Source organism: Neolamprologus multifasciatus, chromosome 15 (genome assembly GCF_963576455.1).
Source record: "Neolamprologus multifasciatus chromosome 15, fNeoMul1.2, whole genome shotgun sequence".
In the NCBI taxonomy this organism is placed as follows: Eukaryota; Metazoa; Chordata; class Actinopteri; order Cichliformes; family Cichlidae; genus Neolamprologus; species Neolamprologus multifasciatus.
In genome coordinates this window covers 6,348,739-6,371,939 of record NC_140453.1, presented here as the reverse complement: position 1 = coordinate 6,371,939, position 23,201 = coordinate 6,348,739, and the positions used below count along the sequence as shown (strand labels likewise).

General features: G+C 41.9%; 3 protein-coding genes across 6 annotated transcripts in view; 2 read left to right on the top strand and 1 right to left on the bottom strand.

Moving 5' to 3' along the window:
• Window positions 1-1,370: 1,370 nt before the first annotated feature.
• rhov (ras homolog family member V) lies at window positions 1,371-4,139 on the bottom strand. The gene is made up of 3 exons (XM_085132422.1): window positions 3,676-4,139; window positions 3,465-3,523; window positions 1,371-3,215 (listed from the first exon to the last, which is right to left on the bottom strand). Exons 1-3 carry the CDS (start codon window positions 4,013-4,015, stop codon window positions 2,769-2,771), a joined length of 846 nt encoding a protein of 281 aa, XP_084988548.1. The 5' UTR covers window positions 4,016-4,139; the 3' UTR covers window positions 1,371-2,768.
• Window positions 4,140-4,371: 232 nt separating this feature from the next.
• vps18 (VPS18 core subunit of CORVET and HOPS complexes) lies at window positions 4,372-12,724 on the top strand. Its single transcript, XM_085132420.1, has 10 exons — window positions 4,372-4,815; window positions 4,908-5,049; window positions 5,729-5,820; window positions 6,230-6,480; window positions 6,656-7,009; window positions 7,123-8,385; window positions 8,562-8,771; window positions 9,067-9,303; window positions 9,426-11,439; window positions 12,665-12,724. The coding sequence occupies exons 1-9, from the start codon at window positions 4,713-4,715 to the stop codon at window positions 9,720-9,722; spliced, it is 2,949 nt and encodes a 982-aa protein (XP_084988546.1). The 5' UTR covers window positions 4,372-4,712; the 3' UTR covers window positions 9,723-11,439; window positions 12,665-12,724.
• ino80 (INO80 complex ATPase subunit) overlaps window positions 11,348-23,201 on the top strand; it is a 44,170-nt gene continuing 32,316 nt past the window's right edge. For 2 of the 4 annotated variants that reach the window (XM_085132418.1, XM_085132416.1), the window contains exons 1-20: window positions 11,358-11,439; window positions 12,665-12,724; window positions 13,103-13,295; window positions 13,615-13,772; window positions 13,891-13,958; window positions 14,101-14,247; window positions 14,771-14,891; window positions 15,020-15,225; window positions 15,318-15,371; window positions 15,527-15,730; window positions 15,854-16,058; window positions 19,038-19,105; window positions 19,189-19,410; window positions 19,733-19,813; window positions 20,272-20,367; window positions 21,217-21,276; window positions 21,372-21,514; window positions 22,207-22,291; window positions 22,412-22,529; window positions 22,690-22,775. In XM_085132418.1, the coding sequence (XP_084988544.1) occupies window positions 13,144-13,295; window positions 13,615-13,772; window positions 13,891-13,958; window positions 14,101-14,247; window positions 14,771-14,891; window positions 15,020-15,225; window positions 15,318-15,371; window positions 15,527-15,730; window positions 15,854-16,058; window positions 19,038-19,105; window positions 19,189-19,410; window positions 19,733-19,813; window positions 20,272-20,367; window positions 21,217-21,276; window positions 21,372-21,514; window positions 22,207-22,291; window positions 22,412-22,529; window positions 22,690-22,775 (2,274 nt within the window). In that variant the 5' untranslated portion in view covers window positions 11,358-11,439; window positions 12,665-12,724; window positions 13,103-13,143. Of the gene's footprint in view, window positions 11,440-12,664; window positions 12,725-13,102; window positions 13,296-13,614; window positions 13,773-13,890; window positions 13,959-14,100; window positions 14,248-14,770; window positions 14,892-15,019; window positions 15,226-15,317; window positions 15,372-15,526; window positions 15,731-15,853; window positions 16,059-19,037; window positions 19,106-19,188; window positions 19,411-19,732; window positions 19,814-20,271; window positions 20,368-21,216; window positions 21,277-21,371; window positions 21,515-22,206; window positions 22,292-22,411; window positions 22,530-22,689; window positions 22,776-23,201 lie in introns of all 4 variants that reach the window. The other 2 variants (XM_085132419.1, XM_085132417.1) reach the window with 1 other exon arrangement.

The following is a 23,201-nucleotide window of genomic DNA, read 5'->3' as shown; positions in this document are numbered from 1 at the left end:
GACATTTGTTGTGATTTGGCGCTATATAAATAAAATTGAATTGAATTGAATTGAATTAAATAAACAACATGGTTGAAGTAAAAGTGCCATGTGCGCACACTGAAGGTCTTAGACTATGATATAGTGATATAGTCGTAGCAAGAAAATAACACTGAGAGTGTAAGAACCTTAAATGTGGGATTGGCCACACCTGTATCAGGTAAGGCTTTTGAGTTTTATGGACCAGTTCTCCCAATGTTTTGATCACACTTATTAGGTGCTAGTTTCTGGCAGTATCTCTCGCCATGCTCTGCTATGTTTTTCAGCAGCTGCTGCCTTTAGCTGCTGTTTGAAGGTGGGCAGGTAGCATGCAGTCACCTTTTAGAGTCTTTAGCGCCATACATAATATTAAACTGTGGGAGGTGGAAATAGTGAACACTGATTTGGATGATAAAGCTTTGTGTTTGTCACTGAAAAGCACCCACACAGTACAAGATCATCATTTAAACCATTGCTCATATGGAATTATTTGTAAGAGCAGCTTTAATCTTTCTATGGACCTCTGTGACTGTTGTCAGTGGTCATGGCTAACACCAGCTGGTTACCGAGAGTTCATGTGTGAAAGCGCTGTCACGCTGTCAGATTGCAAAACACCAGCTCCCTTCTGTGACCTCTCCACTGCATGAGGTCAGTAGGCCAAGAGTGAGATGTCCCGCGCTTCCCTATCAATAACAGACGTTCAAACAGAACCCTGACAGATTTCCACATGACGGACTGCCCACTGACTAATGGCAAACAGATTTCTGAAGTATTGGGATGAATGCGTTTTCATATGCTCTCGCTCACTGCTCTGAACAAAGGCACTTCTCATGCTTTCCTCTGTCATGTTCACCCTCAGTTTGCTCGGCGACACTCCGTCCACGTTTATTTTTCTGCAGCTCGGGCTTAAAAACGAGTACAAGAGATTCCTTTCAGACAAAAGCATGCATGCAGTCTGTAATCAATGTTCTGTGCTCCACCGCTAGTGTTTATTCTCAATCAGTGCATTTGATTCAGTCACTCTCCCCCAAATGTCACTCTCCCGTGTCATTTTGGAAAAAGGCCTAATCAAGACGTGGCAATCAGTCACAGCATGACACTGCCAGTACCCATTAACAGTCATGTGGATTGCATTGGAACTGATCGAGCCGACGCACAGCTGGAGCCCAGAGGTTGTTTATCATATGTTTGGGCTGAGGGTGGTTCAGGAAAACTACCCGGTGTGATCCTGGGGACCTTTCGGGCACCCTGCAGCGAGCAGTGCTTCGGCTTTTTACAAAGTTTTCCTTCGCATCACACCACATAAACAACTGTTTAACAACTTTAAAAAAATATATACATAACACAGAAGATAGATGAGCTTCACTTCATTTATTGGCATCACATCACTCCATGTAAAGGACACACAGCTTTAGAGCAGAAGGTGGTTAAGATTAATGGTGATTTGGTAATGATACAAAATATAACAAATCTGTAGTGTACATTAATCCTGTTAAAACTCGTGCCTCGTGTGATATTTCATAAACATACGCGCGACGATAAGACCCGTTTTTAATAAACAGAACAGTTTAAACATTTAGTCGACTTCCACGAGAAGCATAACAAAATATACAAAAGTTTACACCCACCAGATAACAAAACACTGGAGTGCAAATGTAAGTTTTCTTTCATTCTTACACATTTGTCACAGGTACAAGCTTGTTTTTTTAAAGTGTATTTACCTTACACTTGCATTCACACTGAGGCTGTTTAGCAACCCCTAACTGTACACACAGGAGGAGATAAGCAGCGTATTGAGCCAACAAAACAAAGAAGAGGCGAATAAGAAAGCCAGGATGAAGATGGTTGGTGTTAGGAAGTCGGGATCCCTGCAGTGCTAGCTTTCACAGATGCAGATTGATGAGGAGAGGGGAATAAAAAGCCAAAGGTCACTGGTCTCTTGCAACCTTTCACCTTAAGACGAGGAGATTTACAAACTAGCTCCTCGGCCCGACTTGATGTGTCACAAACAAAATCTCCCTCTGTGTTTTCTTTATCAATTGTGCATCAGGAAATAAACACCGGTCACATCAGCTGACCTTAAATGGGGAGGACAGAAAATAGCAACAGAAAAACCAGCCTGGGGAGATTTGCACGCAGGTAAAAATGCGGCAGCTCACACAGCGAGGTGAACTCACAGCTGCTGCATATAAATCGCCGGTGCAGTCAGGCAGTGGGAACACAGCGGCGAAGTGGCTAACGCCCATCTGCTCAAACACAGACCCGACACTTTCCGTTTCTCTATCTCTCTCACATGCCTACATTAAAAGGCAGAGCACCATGCAAATTCACAGCTTTACATGAAGACCTGGTCTTTTCTCTTCTCTCTCCCTGTGCCTGCTCGAGCTTGATCTCTTCATCTCCCCACACTGAAGTGTCAGCTCACACCGTCCTATCCTCTCAAGGGGGCGCAGGCTACGTGAACCAAATCAAACATGTAAATGTAATGTAAACAATACTGTTGTCCCGGGTCAATGTGAGAACGACCCAGAATCCTCTCTGCAGTCACTGCTGATGTTAGCTCAGTGCTCTCAATCGTGTCTTTTGTTTCCCCATTTGGCATCCCACTGAAAATAAGCCAAATCATTTTTAAAAAAAGGAAACAGTGCTACGCTGCCACATACTGAATATGTGATCGAAGTGAAAGTAGGAGAATCAAATAAATAACAAGGTTCTGTCCACAACCCACAGGGTCGACAATCACAAGGAGTTCAGATGAAGCAGAAGAACTTCTTCCAGCTACACCTGGAGAACGCTTTGGTTCGCCTGTCAGAAAACCTCCTCTTCTTGGTTTTACGCGTTTTGTTCTTTATGGCAGCGAAGATGGCGGAGTCAAAGGCCTCCTTTAAGTTCTTCTGCGTGAGCGACGAGCACTCTATGTACTCCGTGGCTCTGATCTTCTCCGCCATGCTCCGGGCCCGGGAGCTCAGAACCGGCTTGACGTTGGATCGGTCCAGGTTGATGAGGACGTTTACGTCCAGCAGCCGGTCGGACTGAGTCCCTACGAGAATGATGGGAGCAGTCGGGTTGTTAGAACGGATCTCTGGCACCCACTTCTTGGTGATGTTGTGAAACGAGGTGGGGTTGACCATGCTGAAGCACAGGAGGAAGACATCCGTGTGGGCGTAGGACATAGCGCGGAATTCGTCAAACTCCTCCTGTGTGGAGACAGAACGAGGGTTAATGCCGATCAAAGTGAGCACCAAGTCTGAGTCACTAAATACGCCATTAACATTCAGTTTGAAATCCTGTCAGTGAGTCACACAGTGGGTTAAGCAAGGATGTGACGGTCTGTACTTTCATAGCTCATATCATTAAATTCAAAAGGGTGTCTCATCAGTGGATAATTTGGTATTTTGTGTCAGCCTTAAATGAAACTCTTGATTCAAGTGTAAAGGAATTCATACCTGGCCAGCAGTGTCCACAAGCTGAACTTTGACAGGAGATCCGTCAATTTGGACCTGACCTGTTAAAAACCACATCAGTCAGTCAGTTTACAGTAAACACAGTAACCAATTCAAACATCAGAACATGCAGCTCGTGCCATTCCACTTCCAACATAACTTGCCACTCAATGTAAATCTGTGCTGTCATTAAAAATTAAAAATCATCACTCACCGGAGAAGACATCAAAGCCTGTCTGCTTGTACTCTGTCGGATATCCGTTGGAGGTGTAGCTGATGATCATGCTGGTCTTCCCGACGGCTCCGTCTCCGACCAGCATACAGCTGATGACAGCGGGATCGAGCTCATCCTCCCGGGTCAGCCCGCACGCAGATGGGACTCGGGACTCGTGGTAAAAGTAATCCATGTGAGGTGGCATGTCGAGCCGAACATTAAACCTCTGAATGCAAACTCTTCTCCGTCCCGGTCGCAGCGACACTAGATACCGTAGGTTGCCTCTCTCTCTGACACATACCACCAGACTGACTGTAGAAGTACGACTGAGGAGCAACATGTGCGGGGTGGGACGTATTTAGGGCAACCACTGTGCTCAGACAGGTTGTGATTTGCATAGACACGCCTACTGACAGAACAATAACAACAGCTTTCTTTCAGCTTTTCTCTCTATTAGATAGATATATAGATTAGCTTGTTTTAATAAAGCCCATATATATTAGACATTCATTGTGGAGAAAATATTATATACAAATTCTTTGCCGTCTGTAAGTTAAAAATGAAAAGTATCCGATACTTGAACAACATGTAAATGACAAAAGCGCTCAGGATTTATTTATATTTTTTTCTAAGCGTCTAAATACAACCACTTTTGGACGAACTACGCTCCCTGGTGTTTACAAGATAGCATTGCATTCAAAGTGGTCACATGATTCCATGTGTCACCTGATTATCACGGTCTACCCTGCGTTCTGTACGCGGAAGCTAAGTTAGCTGGTGTGAGAAAACGAATGATTGAAATTTCCTCTCTTCGTGTGTTAATGCTGCAGAATAAACGCGTCTGTTGTGCTTTTTTGTTCTTAACTTAGACTCACGCGGACAAAGGAAATACGTTACTGCAGCTCTAACGGGTAAATTTGTGCTAGCTGGCTAGCTACCTGCTAGCAGGTTTTCTTTCCCACCCCATGTTGCTTTAGGGTTGGCTCCTGTCCTGTATTGTTAATCCATTCAATAAGTGAGCTGAGGCACTTTTAACCATGGCTTCAATTCTCGATGAGTACGAGGATTCTCAAAACATCCGGCAAAGTGCGCAGCAGCACAGCCGCCTGTCAAGCACCAACATCGGGATAACCCATTCTGGTAGGTCGCCCTCTTCGTTTTTTTTAAAGCTCCGTGCTAAGATGCAGTGGGAAATATTTGGCTGATACAGACATTTATATTCTCAACGTTAGGCTTTGTCAACGCGAGGCTTGAAGAAGAGAAGCCGATATTCAACAAGCAGAGGATTGATTTCACCCCACCTGAGAAGATAAATCATCTGGCTGTCTGCAACAATCAGCTGTGCATGAGTCTGGGAAAGGACACCTTGCTAAGGCAAATAGCACAATGACATGCAGTTCAAACGCTCACTGCTGTTTGTATGGCTTTGATTAGTTTCATTAGGTTTTGTTATTTTGTTTTGTAATTTACCGTCATTAACCCATTTTGTAAAAACATGGAGGTGCAGTTTAAAATGTAAATCAAAAGTGTTTTGGATCAGGGACGTGTTTACCACACTGCTGTATTATCTTTCATTTAAACAACGCTCTGCCAGTGTGGGAGAGGAGCTGATGCTGTTGGGAAATCAAAAACGTTTTCCCATCTGTGCTCGGCATTGAATTTCATCTGCTTACAGCAGCTCATGGACTTCTCGTTTGAAAAGTGTTTTTAATCTCCCACACACTGTCACTACACAGCTATGCTCGTGGAATATGTGAACAATGACGTTTGGCATGCTTAGCATCTTCTTCCTGAAAGAAGTAAGGCCTAAGTTTAGAAGATATTGTATGGTTAATATGTTGGACCCTAAACTGAATGTCTCTCTGTAATTCACAATGGGCACAATCTTCCTAGTTTTAAACATTTGTCAGGTTGTGTTTACGCTTGCTTTAGTTTAGCTGTATTCTGTTTTTATTTACATTTTTACACAACATTCTAACTTTGTTGTATTATTCAGCACATCTGTCTCAAGATATTGTACTAAGGTTTTCCATTTTATTGTTCTTTTGTGTAGGATTGACTTAGCAAAACCAGATCAACCCAACCAGACTGAATTAGGAAGGAAAGATGACAGTAAAGTGCACAGACTGTTCCTGGACCCAACAGGTGAGATAAACCATAATAGTTTTCAAAATATTGTTTATACATCATAAATGGACTGCTAATTACTATCGAACATTCTGCAAGACAGTGCTATGTTATGTTGTTATAGATTATGCAGATATTATATATTGTTGTATGATTGGAGAAATAATTGATTTTGATTAGTCATTGTGTATTTTGAGGTGATTCAGCATTCATACATAAGTGCTGTAATATCAGCAGCCACAAACCTCAATGCACAGCAAGTCTGAACTTGGATAAAGACAACAGTTTCATATGATAAAACAATTAGACAAAAATGTCTGGCAGTGCATCAATCTATAAATCATCATCATCATCATATATAAATGCTATGTCACAGTTATGACTGCTTAACAACAGCTATAACCTCCTCCATATTTTCCCGTTACAGGCTCCCATCTGCTGATGAGCTTGAACACCAGTGAGTGTCTGTACCTCAACAGGAACACCCAGAAGGTGCGCAGTTTATCCCGCTGGAGAGGCCACCTCATCGAGAGTGTGGGCTGGAACAAGCTGCTGGGCAACGAGACCAGCACAGGACCCATCCTGGTCGGCACGAGTCAAGGCATCATTTTTGAGGCAGAGATCTCCGCGAATGAGGGCAGCTTGTTTAACACCAATCCAGATCAATACTTTAGACAGGTGAGAAAGTGATTACGTCTGCTATTTAGCACACGATAGCCACATCTGCTTTGTACGTTTTAACTGTTCAAACTGTATTATAAGCATATACATTTAATGCACTTGTGGAAACAGAAGAAAATCCTGATGTAGTTCATTTCTTCCTCTTGATATAATTGATAACATCCTGATGTAGGTCCACTCTGTGGAGGAGGACGGCAAACCTGCTCCAGTCTGCTGTTTGGAGGTCGAGCGGGGCCTGGAGAACAAGTACTTTATCATAGCTACCACACGCAAACGCCTGTTCCAGTTTGTGGGTAAGGTAGCCGAGGGGTCAGAGCAGCAAGGCTTCAGCTCCATCTTCAATCAAAATCAGGACTTGCTGCCCAGTTTCCAGGAGTTCCCAGTCAATATGGGACACAGCGAGATCACATTCTACACCCCTAAGCTGCGAACGTCCCCCAAGGCGTTCGCCTGGATGATGGGTAATGGAGTTCTTTATGGTCAGCTCGACTACGTCAGGCCTGATTCCCTGCTGAGTGATGTGCAGGTAAATGTCAGTCAGCGTGTGTGAAAACTTTTTAACATTTTTCTTAGTAATATCTCATCCTTGCTGTCTTTATGTGTCATATACTATCTCCACATCTCCTCTTTCACAAACAGGTGTGGGAATACACTCCAGACATTGACCTTGATCAAAACAAGCCTATCTCCATTGTGCTGACACAGTTCCACTTCCTGCTCCTGCTTCATGACCGAGTCAAGGCCATCTGCACTCTGAACGGGCAAGTGGTTTACGAGGACTTGTTCCCAGATAAATTTGGCAGCCTCAAGAAAATGATCAAAGACCCAGTTGGCGGGTTGGTGTGGATCTACACTGAGCGGGCAGTTTTTCGATATCACATCCAGCGGGAGTCCAGGGATGTCTGGCAGATGTACATGAGCATGAATAAATTTGATCTGGCCAAGGAGTACTGTCGCGATCGGCCTGAGTGTATGGACATGGTGTTGGCAAAGGAGGCTGAGCACTGTTTCCAGAATAAACGCTATCTGGAGAGCGCCATGTGCTACGCACAAACACAGAACTATTTTGAAGAGATTGCTCTCAAGTTCATAGAAGCCAAACAAGAGGAGGCCTTAAAGGAGTTCTTACTGAAGAAGCTAAACAATCTCAAACCCAGTGAGAGAACTCAGATCACCTTGTTGGTCACCTGGTTAGCTGAGCTCTACTTGAATCGCCTCGGCCAGCTGGAGAGTGACGGCAACAGCGTCATTTTCAAAGAAACCCGTGACGACTTTCGTCAGTTCCTTGGCAGCTCCAAGCACAGAGACTGCCTGTATAACAACCGCACCACCATCTACGACCTGCTGGCCAGCCACGGCAACGTGGACGACATGGTTTACTTCTCAGTCGTCATGCAGGACTACGAGAGAGTGATATCCCACTACTGCCAGCACGACGAGTACAGCGCTGCTCTGGATGTGCTCTCCAAGCACTGTGACGAAAAGCTTTTTTACAAGTTCTCCCCGGTGCTCATGCAGCACATTCCCAAAAACGTGGTGGACGCGTGGATTCAGATGGGCAAGAGGCTGGACCCAAAGAAGCTCATCCCAGCTCTGATGAACTACAGCCAGATGGGCAGCACGCAGCAGATCAACGAGACCATCCGCTACATGGAGTTCTGCGTTTATGAGCTGATGGTAACAGAGGAGGCCATCCATAACTACTTGCTGTCGCTTTATGCAAAGTACAAACCAGACTCTCTGCTGTGGTATCTAGAGCAGGCAGGCACACACGCCTCAGAGATCCACTACGATCTCAAGTATGCTCTCAGGCTGTGTGCGGAGCATGGCTACAGGCAGGCCTGTGTGCTGGTTTATAGGATTATGGAACTGTACGAGGAGGCAGTGGATCTTGCTTTAGAAGTAAGTAATGTATATTAATGGATCAGCAGTGCTCGTAAAGAAGCGGTGAACATATGTAAATCATTGAAATGTTGTGTCACTTTTTTTCTTTTTTCCAGATTATCAAAATTATAGACAGCAGTTGGCGATTTCAATTGTTGCACTGTTTTTTGTCGTTTTTTTTTAATTGTCCGCAGGTAGACGTGGACTTGGCCAAGTCCTGCGCTGACCTCCCAGAGGACGATGAGGAGTTGAGGAAAAAGCTTTGGCTGAAAATCGCCAAGCATGTGGTGCAGAAGGAGGAAGATGTTAAGAAAGCCATGAACTGTCTGTCCAGCTGCAACCTGCTCAAAATTGAAGACATCCTTCCTTTCTTTCCAGACTTTGTCACCATCGACCACTTTAAGGTCTGTAATAAGTAGGATGTTCTTTCCTGTCTTTTTTTTTTCCCTCAGTGTGTGTGTTTTTACAGTAAATTGAGCGGTCGGGTGAGACCTGATCTCAGTAATCAGATTCTGTGTATTCATAAGTAGAATCTTTAAGCAGTGGGCAAGGTTTTAGACACTTTTTTCTTTCTATTTGTAGTAGGTGATGAATATCCAGATGGGGTGATACTGGCTGGCATCTGCATTCACAAACACACAAAATAGTGTACTATTTCAAATGAAGGTTCTTAATGCTCTGTTCATCATGGATTCTCAGGAGGCCATCTGCCTTTCCCTGGAGGAGTACAACCAGCACATTGAAGAGCTGAAGCAGGAAATGGAAGAGGCCACCGAGAGCGCAAAACGTATTAGGGAAGACATACAGGAAATGAGGAACAAGTATGGTGTAGTGGATTCCCAAGAAAAGTGTGCTGCTTGTGACTTCCCATTGCTCAACAGGCCCTTCTATCTGTTCCTCTGTGGGCACATGTTCCACAATGACTGCCTGTTGCAGGTAACTTGCTGCACACAGGAATATTTCACTTTTTATTTAATTCAGTCAGTAATCAATCTGGAAATTATCGACTCTGAATATGTCCTCTGACCTTTTTTTTCCTCCTTCTACGTTTTTTTTAGGAAGTGACTCCTCATTTGTCGGCCTTCAAGCAGAATCGCCTGGAGGATCTTCATAAAAAGCTGGCAGCAACCACGCAATCATCCAAATCACGCCACCGTCCAGCACCTAAGGATGAGGGTGACACATCAAGCTTGGGCAAGGCCACTGCGGGCACAAGCCGTGAGCAGATAAAATCAGACATTGATGACATCGTCGCATCCGAGTGCGTATACTGCGGCGAACTGATGATCAAATCTATCGACAAGCCTTTCATCGATCCGCAGAAATTTGAGGAGGAGAAATCCAGCTGGCTGTGAACAAAGACTTTTTTTCTCTTCGTTACAAACTCACTATATGTCAGCGAAAGTGGATGATCCACAGGACAGACACATTAAGCGGAGACATGCCAATATCCTGTTGGTAGTGCCTACTGCTGAACACTTAATCAGCTTCTGTCCTCTAGAAACTGCACTTGTTTTGTTGTCAGTATTTGAAACTGAACATTTGCACTAGGAGTATGTAGTGAAGAACATAAAGAAGACATAAACCAACCTGATCTATGCTTGTGCTAGAGTTGTATACTGCATACATGTGCCTAAACCTCAGATTATATATAAGGATACAACTGCTTTACACTCATTTCTAGCTGTTAACTGCATTATGTTGTGTATTTGTTCGATTCAGTGAAAACACAAAATGCACTAACAAAATAACTGCCTGTCCTAAGCTCGGTTTGTTCTCTCCAATTAATGCATCTGTGTTCATCTAAACATTATATAACATATAGGCTGTTTTTGAGTTCAGCTATGGCACAGTACAGCTTCTCAGTTATGACAGATTTTTTTTTTTTTTTTTTGACTTGGCTTAAATGTAAAAAATATTTAACAAATCATTTTATGTTTACTGTGAAAAATGAAAAGCCCTGTGCTTCATCGAAGTTTCTCAAGATTGCAGTTGACTACTAACAGCCCAGTAAGTTAAAGGAAGATGAGAAAAGAGCAGCATAAGTGAAAAAGATGCAACTGGTGATTTTGTGTAAACTGCATTTTAACAGGAAGATCTGAGTTTAAGTGATTGCAAATACATGTGTCATTGTTGGGATCGCTGCCTGCCAGTTTTTGGAAGTTTTTCTTTTAAGTTACAATTGTCAGGATCAAGATTTGTGAGGCTGACAACTGGTACTATAATCCAAACACAGATGACAGGAAGCTAATGTGCCTAAAGTGGTGGACTTGCCATGTTCAATAAACAGATGTGCAAGAATTTTCCTGTATATTTAATTTTATTGTTGCAAAAAAATAATTATTGTTTCTGTTAGTTTTAATTTCTCCGAAGTCTAATTCTTATTTTTATTTCAGTTTACAGAAATAATTGGTTTATAAGTAACTTCAATTCTTAGTTTTAATTATAATAACCTTGCTACCAACTCCATGAGCCTGTAGTCATTATATAATTCAGTCATTATCAGAGACTATAACTGGTAAGTTAGACTATAAAATGTGTTTTTTGTTGTTTTTGTTGTCCTCCGAGAATCTTAAGCCAATTACTTACTCACATTTTCAAAATTTTGTGACGGTGTCCACTTTACCTAAAACGGAGTTCCCTTCTAGTGACGTAAGACGTAGCTCGGTAATCTTCGCAGCCAGCAGACACGATCAATCAACATCGGAAATTCATCGATACATTTACGTTAGTTGCAAAGACACGTTCCAAACCCGAAGGCATGATAGCGCTATCTCGTATTTTATTAGCGAAAAATACAGGTGAAAATTTTGTCATGGTCATGTCCTAGGAGACGTGGATAGGTTGGCGTCCTTCTCTCTGGGATTGATTAAAATGCCTGCTCCTTGCTGTACCTTCGCCATGGCGTCGTGTCTCTGCTCTCTCAGTAACAGAAAGTGGCCGCCTCTCCGCTGTTGCTGCCGACTCAAAGCTCACAGACTCGCTCGGCATCTCAAACCGCCATTTTGGAGTCAGAGAACCGAGAGTCGGCAGCAGCGACGAGAGAGACTGAAAGGCGGACACGGGGCCGAGGTGAGAGACTCTGCGGTGGTTGTTATGGCGAAGGAGCAATGGGGAAGATGGCCGGGAGGGAGAAAGAATTAAAAGATGGGGATCATGCGTGCGCCAAGCAACCGAGCCGCGGCTCGTATCCGAAACGAGGGTCCAAGAGGCGCGGGCGGAGGCCCTAGCTGTCGCTGCATGGTGACAGCAAGCAAGCTAAAGAGTTGTCATTAAACCGATTTCATATCTTAATACATTGTTTAGGCAGGGAGGTGGTGGCCTTAAAGAGACAGGGCCGATTTAAATACTTCATATTAATGGTGTGAGAGGACGAAGGTGTCAAAACGCCTTAGTATTTGATAAGCTAACTAGCTAACGTTAATGATACGCTAAGTTACAAAGATAGCAAGGAGAGGCTAGCTATAGTAAAACTACCTGTGCTACCTAATTGAACTGGCGTGGGCAAAGCCGTCAGTGAGCGTCTGTAGCAGCACATTGAGCCTCTTTACTGTCACTGATCCGAGGCAATGCTGCTTTTGCTGACAGCTAACGGTCGTTAGCTTTGAAGCTACAGTATTGCTGAAGGTTAGCTAGCAAGCCCTGGCTAACACTAGCTTGGTTTCGCTATCCACCAAAGCACAACGTAACGACGTGATAGCAATGCTATTTAAAAAAGTATTTATTTTTAAACTTTAGTCCCTTGCAGCCTGCTACATTTGAGGAAATGAACTCACAGAAAGTCAAGTGAATAAATACCATAGTGTTGTTTATGGGTATTGTTGTGGACAGCTGAGTTAACTTTAGCATGGAAACTCTCAAAACAACCACCTGACTCTTCATAAGGACCTAATGCATAATAACACTTAATTAATTACACTATGCCTAAAGTTGAATTTTATTTTTTAATAAACTGCAAGGACTGAAAATGATTACCAAGATTACTTAGACACACTATCGAACATAATATATGGCTGATTATAACGTATAACTTATTTTTTATTGAAAATAAACTAAAATAAATTCTCAAAATTGAGTTCAAAGCACAATTAATTGTACGACGTATTTATACTGAAACATGGAAGCAAATTATTTTTACTTTAAACGCATAGAAATGTTCAAATAAACTAACTTTTCCTTTGTCGTTTTGAAATCACGTGCATAAACACTGTTAGTACAGCACTGTAAAATGAGCTTCTAATAAAAGCTTTTGTTTGCATTTAACTGTCAGTGTGTGACTGCATTTCTTATTTTGTAGGCTTTTCATCTTGATCATTAGTGTTGGAATCGAAAATCAATGGCATCCATTATTGAGAAGGTATGTCCATTAAAAAAAAAAATAATAGAATAAACATTTTGTAGAATGGACAGTATCATACTTCATATCTGTGCATTTGGAGGCAAGTATTTTGTCTTTGGTGTAAGTGCCTTTTTTCTGACCTTGACAAAAAAAATGTAGGCAGTAATTATGAAATCTTTAAACATACTAGGGGATTATCTCCCATTATACCAGATTAGCTGAGAAAATGAAGCAATGTACAGTTCCTTTTAGTCTGGACCATTTTTACTCTTTAGGTGAACACTTTAGGTGCATAACATTAAAATGTTTTTCTTCACATAGCTGTAACTTTCCTGTACTGCTCATTCTTACCTTGTGCCGTTTGCACATCTATTTCTTCCATACTTCTCTCTTCAGTAAAAGGTCCTGCCCTGCTGGGCAGAGGTGGTCTGTGGTGTATGGCGTCAGGGCAGGGTGGCCAACTGGAGGTTGGGGTATCAGGGGCCTCCAGCCTAGCCAAACCTCTCTACCTGCAGCGCTTAGAAAGATCCCTGAAGTTGGACAGTTTTTTGCGTCAAACCGCTGCTATCTTCAACAGAGACATAACCAGGTACAGAAAAAGAGGTGCTGATAGTGGGCATTCACTTGTTGCTTCCAGGCTAAGGTTTGTTTTGGCCACCTATAAAAAAACCGAAGTGTTTTGCAGCAATCTTCCCATCTTATCAAAATGAAACTGTATGTTGTGTGTGTATATATTTTTATATATATATATATATATATATATATATAAATATATATAAATTTAGATGTTTTGCATGGCTGATTGCACCTCTTGTCATCTGCTTTACATTACACTATCTAAGAAGAGAACAGATAATATACAAATAGGATGCAAATGTTGAGCTTACAGCCATACATTTCTCTTGTAGTGATGATAGCGATGACAGCGAGGGTGGACTGGAGCCAGGGATCTCCCTGGATGCCACCACTCATGATACGGCTTTGACAATAAAGAATGAGTCGTGTGATCAAGGAGATGGATTGGCAGATGGCAAGCCGCTTAATGGAGTACTTCTGCAAGGTAAAGGTAAGATGTATTGAGAAATGTGTTAGTGACATGTTGCTACACATCCACACTCATTGGTTTAATGAATCTTTTCATGCATATTTATCCTGTGTTGTTTCTTTTTTTGTTTGTTTCACAGACCAAAAGGCAAATAAAACAAGCCTTTACAATTTTTCTAAGCTGAAGAAGAACAGGAAATGGCTGAAGGTATTTACACTGGCTAATACTGACCTCCATATTTGAAGAATTTTAGTTTTATATCTACCTCCTTTCTCATAGGATACGTTTGTGTGTCACATGCTCTCAGCTTCCTGTAACCATGCCTGTACCTACTTTTTTTCTCATGTAGAGTATCTTGTTGAGTGATGACACCACAGACTCAGATACAGACTCAGATGACGCAAACTTCAGCATTTCTCGGGAAGAACTACATGACATGCTGAGGCTCCATCGTTACACGAGGCAGCATCAGAGCAACTTCTACTCTGACCGGGAGGTACAAATACACACATAAATAAAGAACACTAATTGCTAATACTTTGTGTCAATTTAATGTCATTGCAATAATAAGCTTCTTAATTAAGTTCTTAATCAATAAGTGCTACAAAACAAAAGGAGCAAATAACACTGCTTGTGCTTGATTCATAGTGGTTTCTCATAATTTCTTCTGGTTTAGCGTCATTTAGCTGTCGAAATGTGTTGGAAATCCCCTCTCAGAGAGTCAGAACATAATGCAGGATGTAGCTCTGGTGCCAGAACAGGTGGTGAAATATATAATTGGGTGAAATCAATGGCATGGCCATGCACAATTTGCCTCAGGGATAATATATAAGAAGCAAATAAGTGGGTACTCAAAATAGTACCTTGGGGAACCCCACTAAATAAAGAAGTACAGGACAAGACATTTACTTTAAAAAAATGAAAATCAGCCAATTCAGAGCCTCATCACCTACAACAAAGTTCTTCAGACATATTAATTAAGATGTATCATGCTCCTCTGTGTGTTTGTGTTTGCTCAGCTTCACCAGTATCAGTACTACAGCACAGGACTCTTATCTACTCATGATCCCTTCTATGAGCAACAACGCCATCTGCTGGGTCCAAAGAAAAAGAAAATCAAAGATGAAAAGAAATTTAAGGGTAAGAAGAAAAAAGGCATGCCAGTGTCAGTGCCTTTAAGGAAAACAAAAACAAACAAGAAAAATATATTTTAAAACCGCAAACAAGATCTACCTTTTCATTTAAATGTCTTTCCTTTTTTTTTGTAGCCAAACTAAAAAAAGTAAAGAAGAAGAAGAAACGAGGAGAGGGAGAATTTGTGGATGAGGAGCGTCCCTTCGTCACCAAAATATTTGCTAAGTTTTCCCATGATGCTCCGCTGCCCATGGTGAAGAAAAAACATCTCACCGTCGAGCAGCTGAATGCTCGCCGACGCAAAGTCTGGCTCACCATTGCCAAAAAAGAAATCCCCAAGGTTAGTTAAGCAAAGAGTCAGTTTTGTTTTGATGTTGGTCCCATTTTTCCAACATTTTCTAATGCCAACTGTCCCATTTCTACGCTTTTCAGTCCTTCAAGCAGAAGACTTCTGCTAAGAATCTGGTATTAACCAATGCAAAAAAGGTGAGTAAAGTGTACACAGCACTGTATGGTTAGGTACATTTAAAGCATTTTGTTAACTGTTTTTGGTTTTGCACACATGTGTTCAGCGTGTTGGTAACTCTTCATGTCTGTATATTGCAAAAGTAACTTTTAACGTGTGATTCATGTCCTCTTAGCTGGCTCACCAGTGCATGCGAGAGGTCCGGCGTGCAGCTATTCAGGCTCAGAAGAACTGTAAAGAAACATTACCCCGTGCCCGGCGTCTTACCAAGGAGATGATGCTCTACTGGAAAAAATATGACAAGGTGGAAAAGGAGCACAGAAAGAGAGCCGAGAAGGAAGCCCTGGAGCAACGTAAACTTGATGAAGAAATGAGAGAGGTCTGTGACAAGGAAGTTATTATGGAGACATTTTTAATTTGCCATTGCAGGTTTTTTGAAAATCCTAAATATAGATACATTTTTCTCCCTGGGTTTTTTTTTTTTTTTTTTTGACTCTCTCAGGCCAAGCGTCAGCAGCGCAAACTGAATTTTCTCATTACCCAGACGGAGCTGTATGCTCATTTTATGAGTGGTAAAGCTAGCGTGGGGGCTCCAGGTGGAGATGCGGCACAGGAGGAAATTCTGAGAAAACTTGAAGACACTGCAGCCCAGAGACAGATAGACATTGGAGGAGGAGTAATGGTCAACATGGGACAAGAGGACTATGGTATGAACGACTCAATCGAGTTTAATGTATTACAGAAGAAATTAGTAGTCATTGTTGATGGCTGAAATTTCTATACAGTGGGGCAAAAAAGTATTTAGTCAGCCACCGATTGTGCAAGTTCCCCCACTTAAAATGATGACAGAGGTCAGTAATTTGCACCAGAGGTACACTTCAACTGTGAGAGACAGAATGTGAAAAAAAAATCCATGAATTCACATGGTAGGATTTGTAAAGAATTTATTCGTAAATCAGGGTGGAAAATAAGTGTTTGGTCACCTCAAACAAGGAAAATCCCTGGCTCTCACAGACCTGTAACGTCTTCTGTAAGAAGCTTTTCTGTCCCCCACTCGTTACCTGTATGAATGGCACCTGTTTGACCTCATCATCTGTATAAAAGACACCTGTCCACAGCCTCAACCAGTCAGACTCCAAACTCCGCCATGGCCAAGACCAAAGAGCTTTCGAAGGACACCAGGAAAAGAATTGTAGACCTGCACCAGACTGGGAAGAGTGAATCTACAATAGGCAAGCAGCTTGGTGTGAAAAAATCAACTGTGGGAGCAATCATCAGAAAATGGAAGACATACAAGACCACTGATAATCTCCCTCGATCTGGGGCTCCACGCAAGATCTCATCCCGTGGGGTCAAAATGATCATGAGAACGGTGAGCAAAGATCCCAGAACCACACGGGGGGACCTGGTGAATGACCTGCAGAGAGCTGGGACCAAAGTAACAAAGGTCACCATCAGTAACACACTACAACGGCAGGGAATCAAATCCCGCAGTGCCAGACGTGTTCCGCTGCTGAAGCCAGTGCATGTCCAGGCCCGTCTGAAGTTTGCCAGAGAGCACATGGATGATACAGCAGAGGATTGGGAGAATGTCATGTGGTCAGATGAAACCAAAGTAGAACTTTTTGGTATAAACTCAACTCGTCGTGTTTGGAGGAAGAAGAATACTGAGTTGCATCCCAAGAACACCATACCTACTGTGAAGCATGGGGGTGGAAACATCATGCTATGGGGCTGTTTTTCTGCCAAGGGGACAGGACGACTGATCCGTGTTAAGGACAGAATGAATGGGGCCAAGTATCGTGAGATTTTGAGCCAAAACCTCCTTCCATCAGTGAGAACTTTGAAGATGAAACGAGGCTGGGTCTTCCAACATGACAATGATCCAAAACACACCGCCCGGGCAACAAAGGAGTGGCTCCGTAAGAAGCATTTGAAAGTCCTGGAGTGGCCTAGCCAGTCTCCAGACCTCAACCCCATAGAAAATCTGTGGCAGGAGTTGAAAGTCCGTGTTGCTCGGCGACAGCCCCAAAACATCACTGCTCTTGAGAAGATCTGCATGGAGGAATGGGCCAAAATACCAGCTACTGTGTGTGCAAACCTGGTAAAGACCTATAGTAAACGTTTGACCTCTGTTATTGCCAACAAAGGTTATGTTACAAAGTATTGAGTTGTATTTTTGTTATTGACCAAATACTTATTTTCCACCCTGATTTACGAATAAATTCTTTACAAATCCTACCATGTGAATTCATGGATTTTTTTTTCACATTCTGTCTCTCACAGTTGAAGTGTACCTCTGGTGCAAATTACTGACCTCTGTCATCATTTTAAGTGGGGGAACTTGCACAATCGGTGGCTGACTAAATACTTTTTTGCCCCACTGTATATATTGACTCCCTTCATCAACTATAACAGTGTGAAATTAAATGGGACGAAACTCATTTCTGTTTGTTTCCTGTCTAATCTTCTACTTGTAGATTAGATGTTTTTTTTCTTCCTCTACAATGGTAAAACAAAAGTACACTCTCCATCTATTCACAAGCATGATAAAAATGATCTAGTCCTCAGTAGGTCTTAAAATTAACCTCAAATGAACCGAAGCACATGATGTGTTACACTGTGTCATTATGTATTTAACAAAAACTAAGTCAAAATGCAAAAGCGTTGTGTGGAAAAGTAAGAACACCCTTGATTCAGGATCTTAGTGAAGCAATCAGTCTCTCGTGTCACTGTGGAATGATTTTGGTCCAGTCTTCTTTATGGATCATTTAGATTTGTAGGTATTCTATCACAGCATTTAGGTCATGCTTAGGCCTGGCCTTTGACTCGGCTATTGCAACACCGTGATTCTTTTCTTTTTCAGTCATTCTGTCATAAATTTGTGGCTGTGCTTGTGATCAGTGTCATGTTGCGTGACTAAGTTTGGGCCAGGTTTTAGCTGTTGGACAGATGGCCTAATATTTGACTCTAGAATACTTTGGCATACAGCTTGCAGTCATTGAGTCATGGTTGACTCAATGACTGCAAGGTGCCCAGGTCCTGTCACTGTAGAGCAAGCCCAAATCATCACTGTTGTGCGAGTCTTTTTCTAATTGTACTGTCACAAATGTTAACATTTGGCATACTAACTGAGACCTGCAGAGCCTGAGATATAGGTCTTGGGTCTGGCGTTGGGGTGAATTAACACATTAAGTTAACACACACATGAATGCTCCAGGCCAGCAAACTCCCAAAATGTCTTCTGTTGAACACGTGCTGATGATCAGGTAAACAAGTGCATTTGCTTAGCAGCAGCTGACTGCTGCTTCTCCTGCTAATTCATGGGGAAGCAGTAAGTATGTACTTATTTTTTTTTACTCAATTCGTCTGCATTTTGCTTTTTCGGTAAATAGATAACGAGTGTAACATGTCGTGTTTTGTACATTTGCAAGATTTTAAGGCAAAAATGTTAAAATTTAAAGAGTGTGTACTTTCTGTTTTTATCATGATTGTTGTCATTATACCGTTTACTAATGATGATAATTTGCAGTTCATCTGATTAAGTATAAAGAATTGTGGTAATACATTAGTAAGAATTTCAGTTTAGACTAGCTGTGATTTGACTATATACTCTGTCAGAAGAAATATTACATTTAAATGGTTTGCAATGCATTTATGCACAAGATGATGGTATGTGATTGCAGATAGCGAATACTACAAATCCCAGGCCTTGAGGAATGCCCAAGAGGCCTACCAGATTCATCAGGAGAGAGTGAGTAATTCACACACATCCTTTATTAGATGCCCTAATTCACACAGCGCAACTGCCGGTAATGTCCAAATCTCCTCCTTTAGACGCGAATGTTCGATGAAGAGGCTAAAGACAGTCGCAGTGCATCCCTGCATGCAGCTGGCAGCTTGTCCACAGGAGCCGGCTCTGGGTTTGGAGAAAGCTACAGCCTTTCAAACCCATCCATCCGTGCAGATGAAGACATTCCTCAGCCCACCATCTTCAACGGAAAACTCAAGGGCTACCAACTCAAAGGCATGAACTGGCTGGCTAACCTTTATGAACAGGTACACATGTCTTATTTTATTTTTTTTATTGTTTTTTTCTGACTTATGCTGCGCTTTTCTGAAACTCTCAGTATTCCTTTAGTTAGTTTTCATTACTATGAATTGGGCAGTTTTTAATGGCCAACAGTATAAATTATTAGTGTTTTGGTTAAGAAAATTTATGAATCTCTAGTGTAACAGCACTAATATGATTCAGTGCTTGCTAGCATTGTTTTTGGTCAACATGTGTACAGTTTTAGGATGTTTTCTAATATTTTTTTTTCCTCCCCACTGAGTGATTTAATTCTTCTTCCCTTTTCTCTTTTGCTCTTCATTTCCACAGGGAATCAATGGAATCTTGGCAGATGAAATGGGACTGGGAAAGACGGTTCAGAGTATCGCTTTGTTGGCACACTTAGCAGAGGTGAGAGAGAGGACGGGGGGCCAAAAGGTTTCATTCACCACACTCTTCCAAAACACTTTGCGGAATATTCAGTTGACTCCACCATTGTTTTCGACTTGCGATAAAACATCTAAAAGGCAGCCTATTTGCACCTGCATCCTTTAAAGGGTCCCCAGTTTCTGGCTTTTTGCAGGTGCTGGAACATTTCAATGAATTAGTCATATGACTTCACTCCTCTGAAGAGCTGATTTGCCAGCTCTTTACATTTTTTAGTCTCACAACCCCAAAGGCCAAAAAAAAAAAAAAAAAAAAGGTGGAAATGCAAGCTTTTCAGTCAACTGTCGTTGGCAGGAAAGTGCATGCTGTGGGCTTCACAGGCCCTCCAGGACTTCCTGTTTTCTGGGTGCTGCTCACACAAGCACAGCAGACCACCTGTTGCGGTGGTTGACATTGCATTTGCTTTTCTGTTCCTGCAACAGAGAGATAACATCTGGGGTCCATTCCTGATCATCTCTCCAGCGTCCACACTCAACAACTGGCATCAGGAGTTCACCCGCTTTGTGCCAAAATTCAAGGTGAGAACTCATCGTGGCTAAGCGAGCACACACACACTGAAACATCTGCAGAAGCACGTCCAAAGGAACTGCTGATTCGCCATTTCTGTTGTTCTGCCGCCAATGCATTTCTCTCTCCGCTTCTTAATGCAGTGGTTTGTTAGTTTTGACATTCTGAGAGCAAGCGCAGGTTACCAGATGAAATGTTATCTAGAGCTGTCCATTAGGGGGCAGTATTGTAGCACTGTTCACATTGACACATAACTACATAGCTGTTTTTATTTTTGTTGAGTGGTACTTCTCAAAAAAATCATTTTGCATGCCATAACTGGCTCTTGAAAGACGGTGCGTAGCCAAAATATTATCAAATGCATCAATATGTCAGCTATGCTTGAACACACACACACACACACACAGAGTCAGTGATAAACATGACTCTTTGTTGTGTACGACATTCAGCTTTGCCCATTTTCTCAGCCAGTTTGGAAATAAATCAATTGCAGTTTGTTTTGCTAATGAGGTGTGAAAAGACCCCATTACACAATTTGAAGATAAGCTTCCTGAACATTCAAAGCAAGACTGACTGAAAACAATGGGAAAGCGGCTTGCGTTGAGCGACGTAATGATGTGTAAATCTTTTCACATCGCATTTTATATCTCAACAAGTGGGGCAGTGGTTCATGTGCGATGTTATGCCTAGACATTTTCTCTGAGAACATCACTGTGGCTCTGTTTTTCCAGCATTGCTCAGTCTTAACTGTAGGGTTTTGGTTTTTTTTATTCTTTTTTTTTATTAAACATGTTCACATGGGGATTATTTTGATCTATGAAGGTTTTCTGACAGAACAGTGTTACTGATATGTCCCATAGGTGTTACCGTACTGGGGAAATCCTCACGATCGGAAAGTGATTCGGAAATTTTGGAGCCAGGTAAACATTGAAGGATACATCACCGTACATTTTGCAGCCAGTAAACTCAGCACTTTTTATCCTTTTAACTCTTAATGCTGTGTTTTGTCACACAGAAAACCCTTTACACGCAAAATGCACCGTTCCACGTGGTCATCACGAGCTACCAGCTGGTGGTCCAAGATGTCAAGTACTTTCAGAGGGTCAAGTGGCAGTACATGGTTCTAGATGAAGCCCAGGCACTGAAAAGCAGCACAAGGTAAAGCGTTATCATGGTGGCATTGATATTTCTGATCACAGGGTCACAGGTTCATGTGTCGATGCGTGATATCTGATTTATCAGACTTTGTATTTAAAGATTTTATCTTACCCTTCTTTGGCAATTCAATAACTAGCCTGAGCATACAAACATTATTAAGATGTTTTAAATGCAGACCGGCCTTTTAACAACTTTACTAACCAATTATAATGTCATTCTGGCCAAAACACAAGTGTTGTAAAAGAAATGACTCTTTTCTAGTCCCAGCAGTTCTAACTTGCACAGAATGCTGTGGCCATTTGTAAGTTTTCTTGTTTTTTTGTCTGAACAAATAAAGCCCTACGTGCTTTGGATAAGTGTCTTGAGAAATGCAAGTGAAAAAAAGTTTGTAATAAATCAGCTAAAATATGCAGAACAAGGGAAACTGTTCTTTAAATCATTTGGTAAATCAACAAAAATGTCTGGAAAAATACAGTAACCGGTCTCTACGGTTTCACTAGTATGTGTCATTTCTCGGCTCCTACTGGAGACCAGCCAAAATCAATAGACTGGCCAAACATACAGCTACACAAAGCGATAATCCCAAAAATGTAGTACATCCAGTGATTACATTAAATGAAGTGTTAAATGCAGATGATAAACATCTGTAGCTGTCACAGCAGGTGACGGTCCTGGTTTCTGTGATTTTTCAGCGTTCGGTGGAAAATCCTCCTGCAGTTCCAGTGTCGGAACAGACTTCTGCTAACCGGGACGCCCATTCAGAACACAATGGCTGAGGTGAGCGACGTCTGTGTGTGTGTGTGTGCGTGCGTGCGTGTGTGTGTGTGTGTGTGTGTGTGTTGGCAAGTGTGTGGTCATCCGGGCAGAACTGTAAGAGACTGCATGTTTTCCTCTCAGCTGTGGGCCCTGCTGCATTTCATCATGCCTACGTTGTTCGATTCCCATGAAGAGTTTAACGAGTGGTTCTCCAAGGACATAGAGAGCCACGCTGAAAACAAGTCTGCCATCGATGAGAGTGAGTACAGCAAAGGCTACTATTTTCCCCCCCTATTTTATATGTATGCTTTTTAGCTTATTTGAAAATAGGTGCACCAACACTGTCCTTCTATCCTGGCTCTATTTGCATGTGATATGATTTGTAAGTAAACATAATTTTTTTTGTTGTTGTTTTTCAGACCAACTATCCAGATTGCATATGATCCTGAAGCCTTTTATGCTGCGCAGAATCAAGAAGGATGTGGAAAATGAACTCTCAGACAAGGTAGAAGAACCAAGAGTGTATTAACAATTAAGGGTGACACGACAATCTCATTTTTCAGTTTTCCTAAGGGCAAAAAAGATTGGTTTCTTCCCCCCAAGTGGTATCCTTCCTGTTATGCCACATTCCTTCTCCATATTTTAATCCCTATACTCTGCTAAGATAGTATAAGAAATATTCGATTTACAGTGGTCCCTCCTTTATCGCAGTAGTTACGTTCTAAAACTAACCCACGATAGGTGAAATCCGTGAAGTAGCCAACTTTATTTTTTACAATTATTATAGATGTTTTAAAACCCCTCACTACACACTTTATACACTTTTCTCAGACAGGCATGAACATTTTCACACTTTTGTCTCTTGTTTAAACACAAAGTTCAAACCTTCATAGAAAAATAAGTCCAGTAGTATAGAATCAAACCAAAGGCA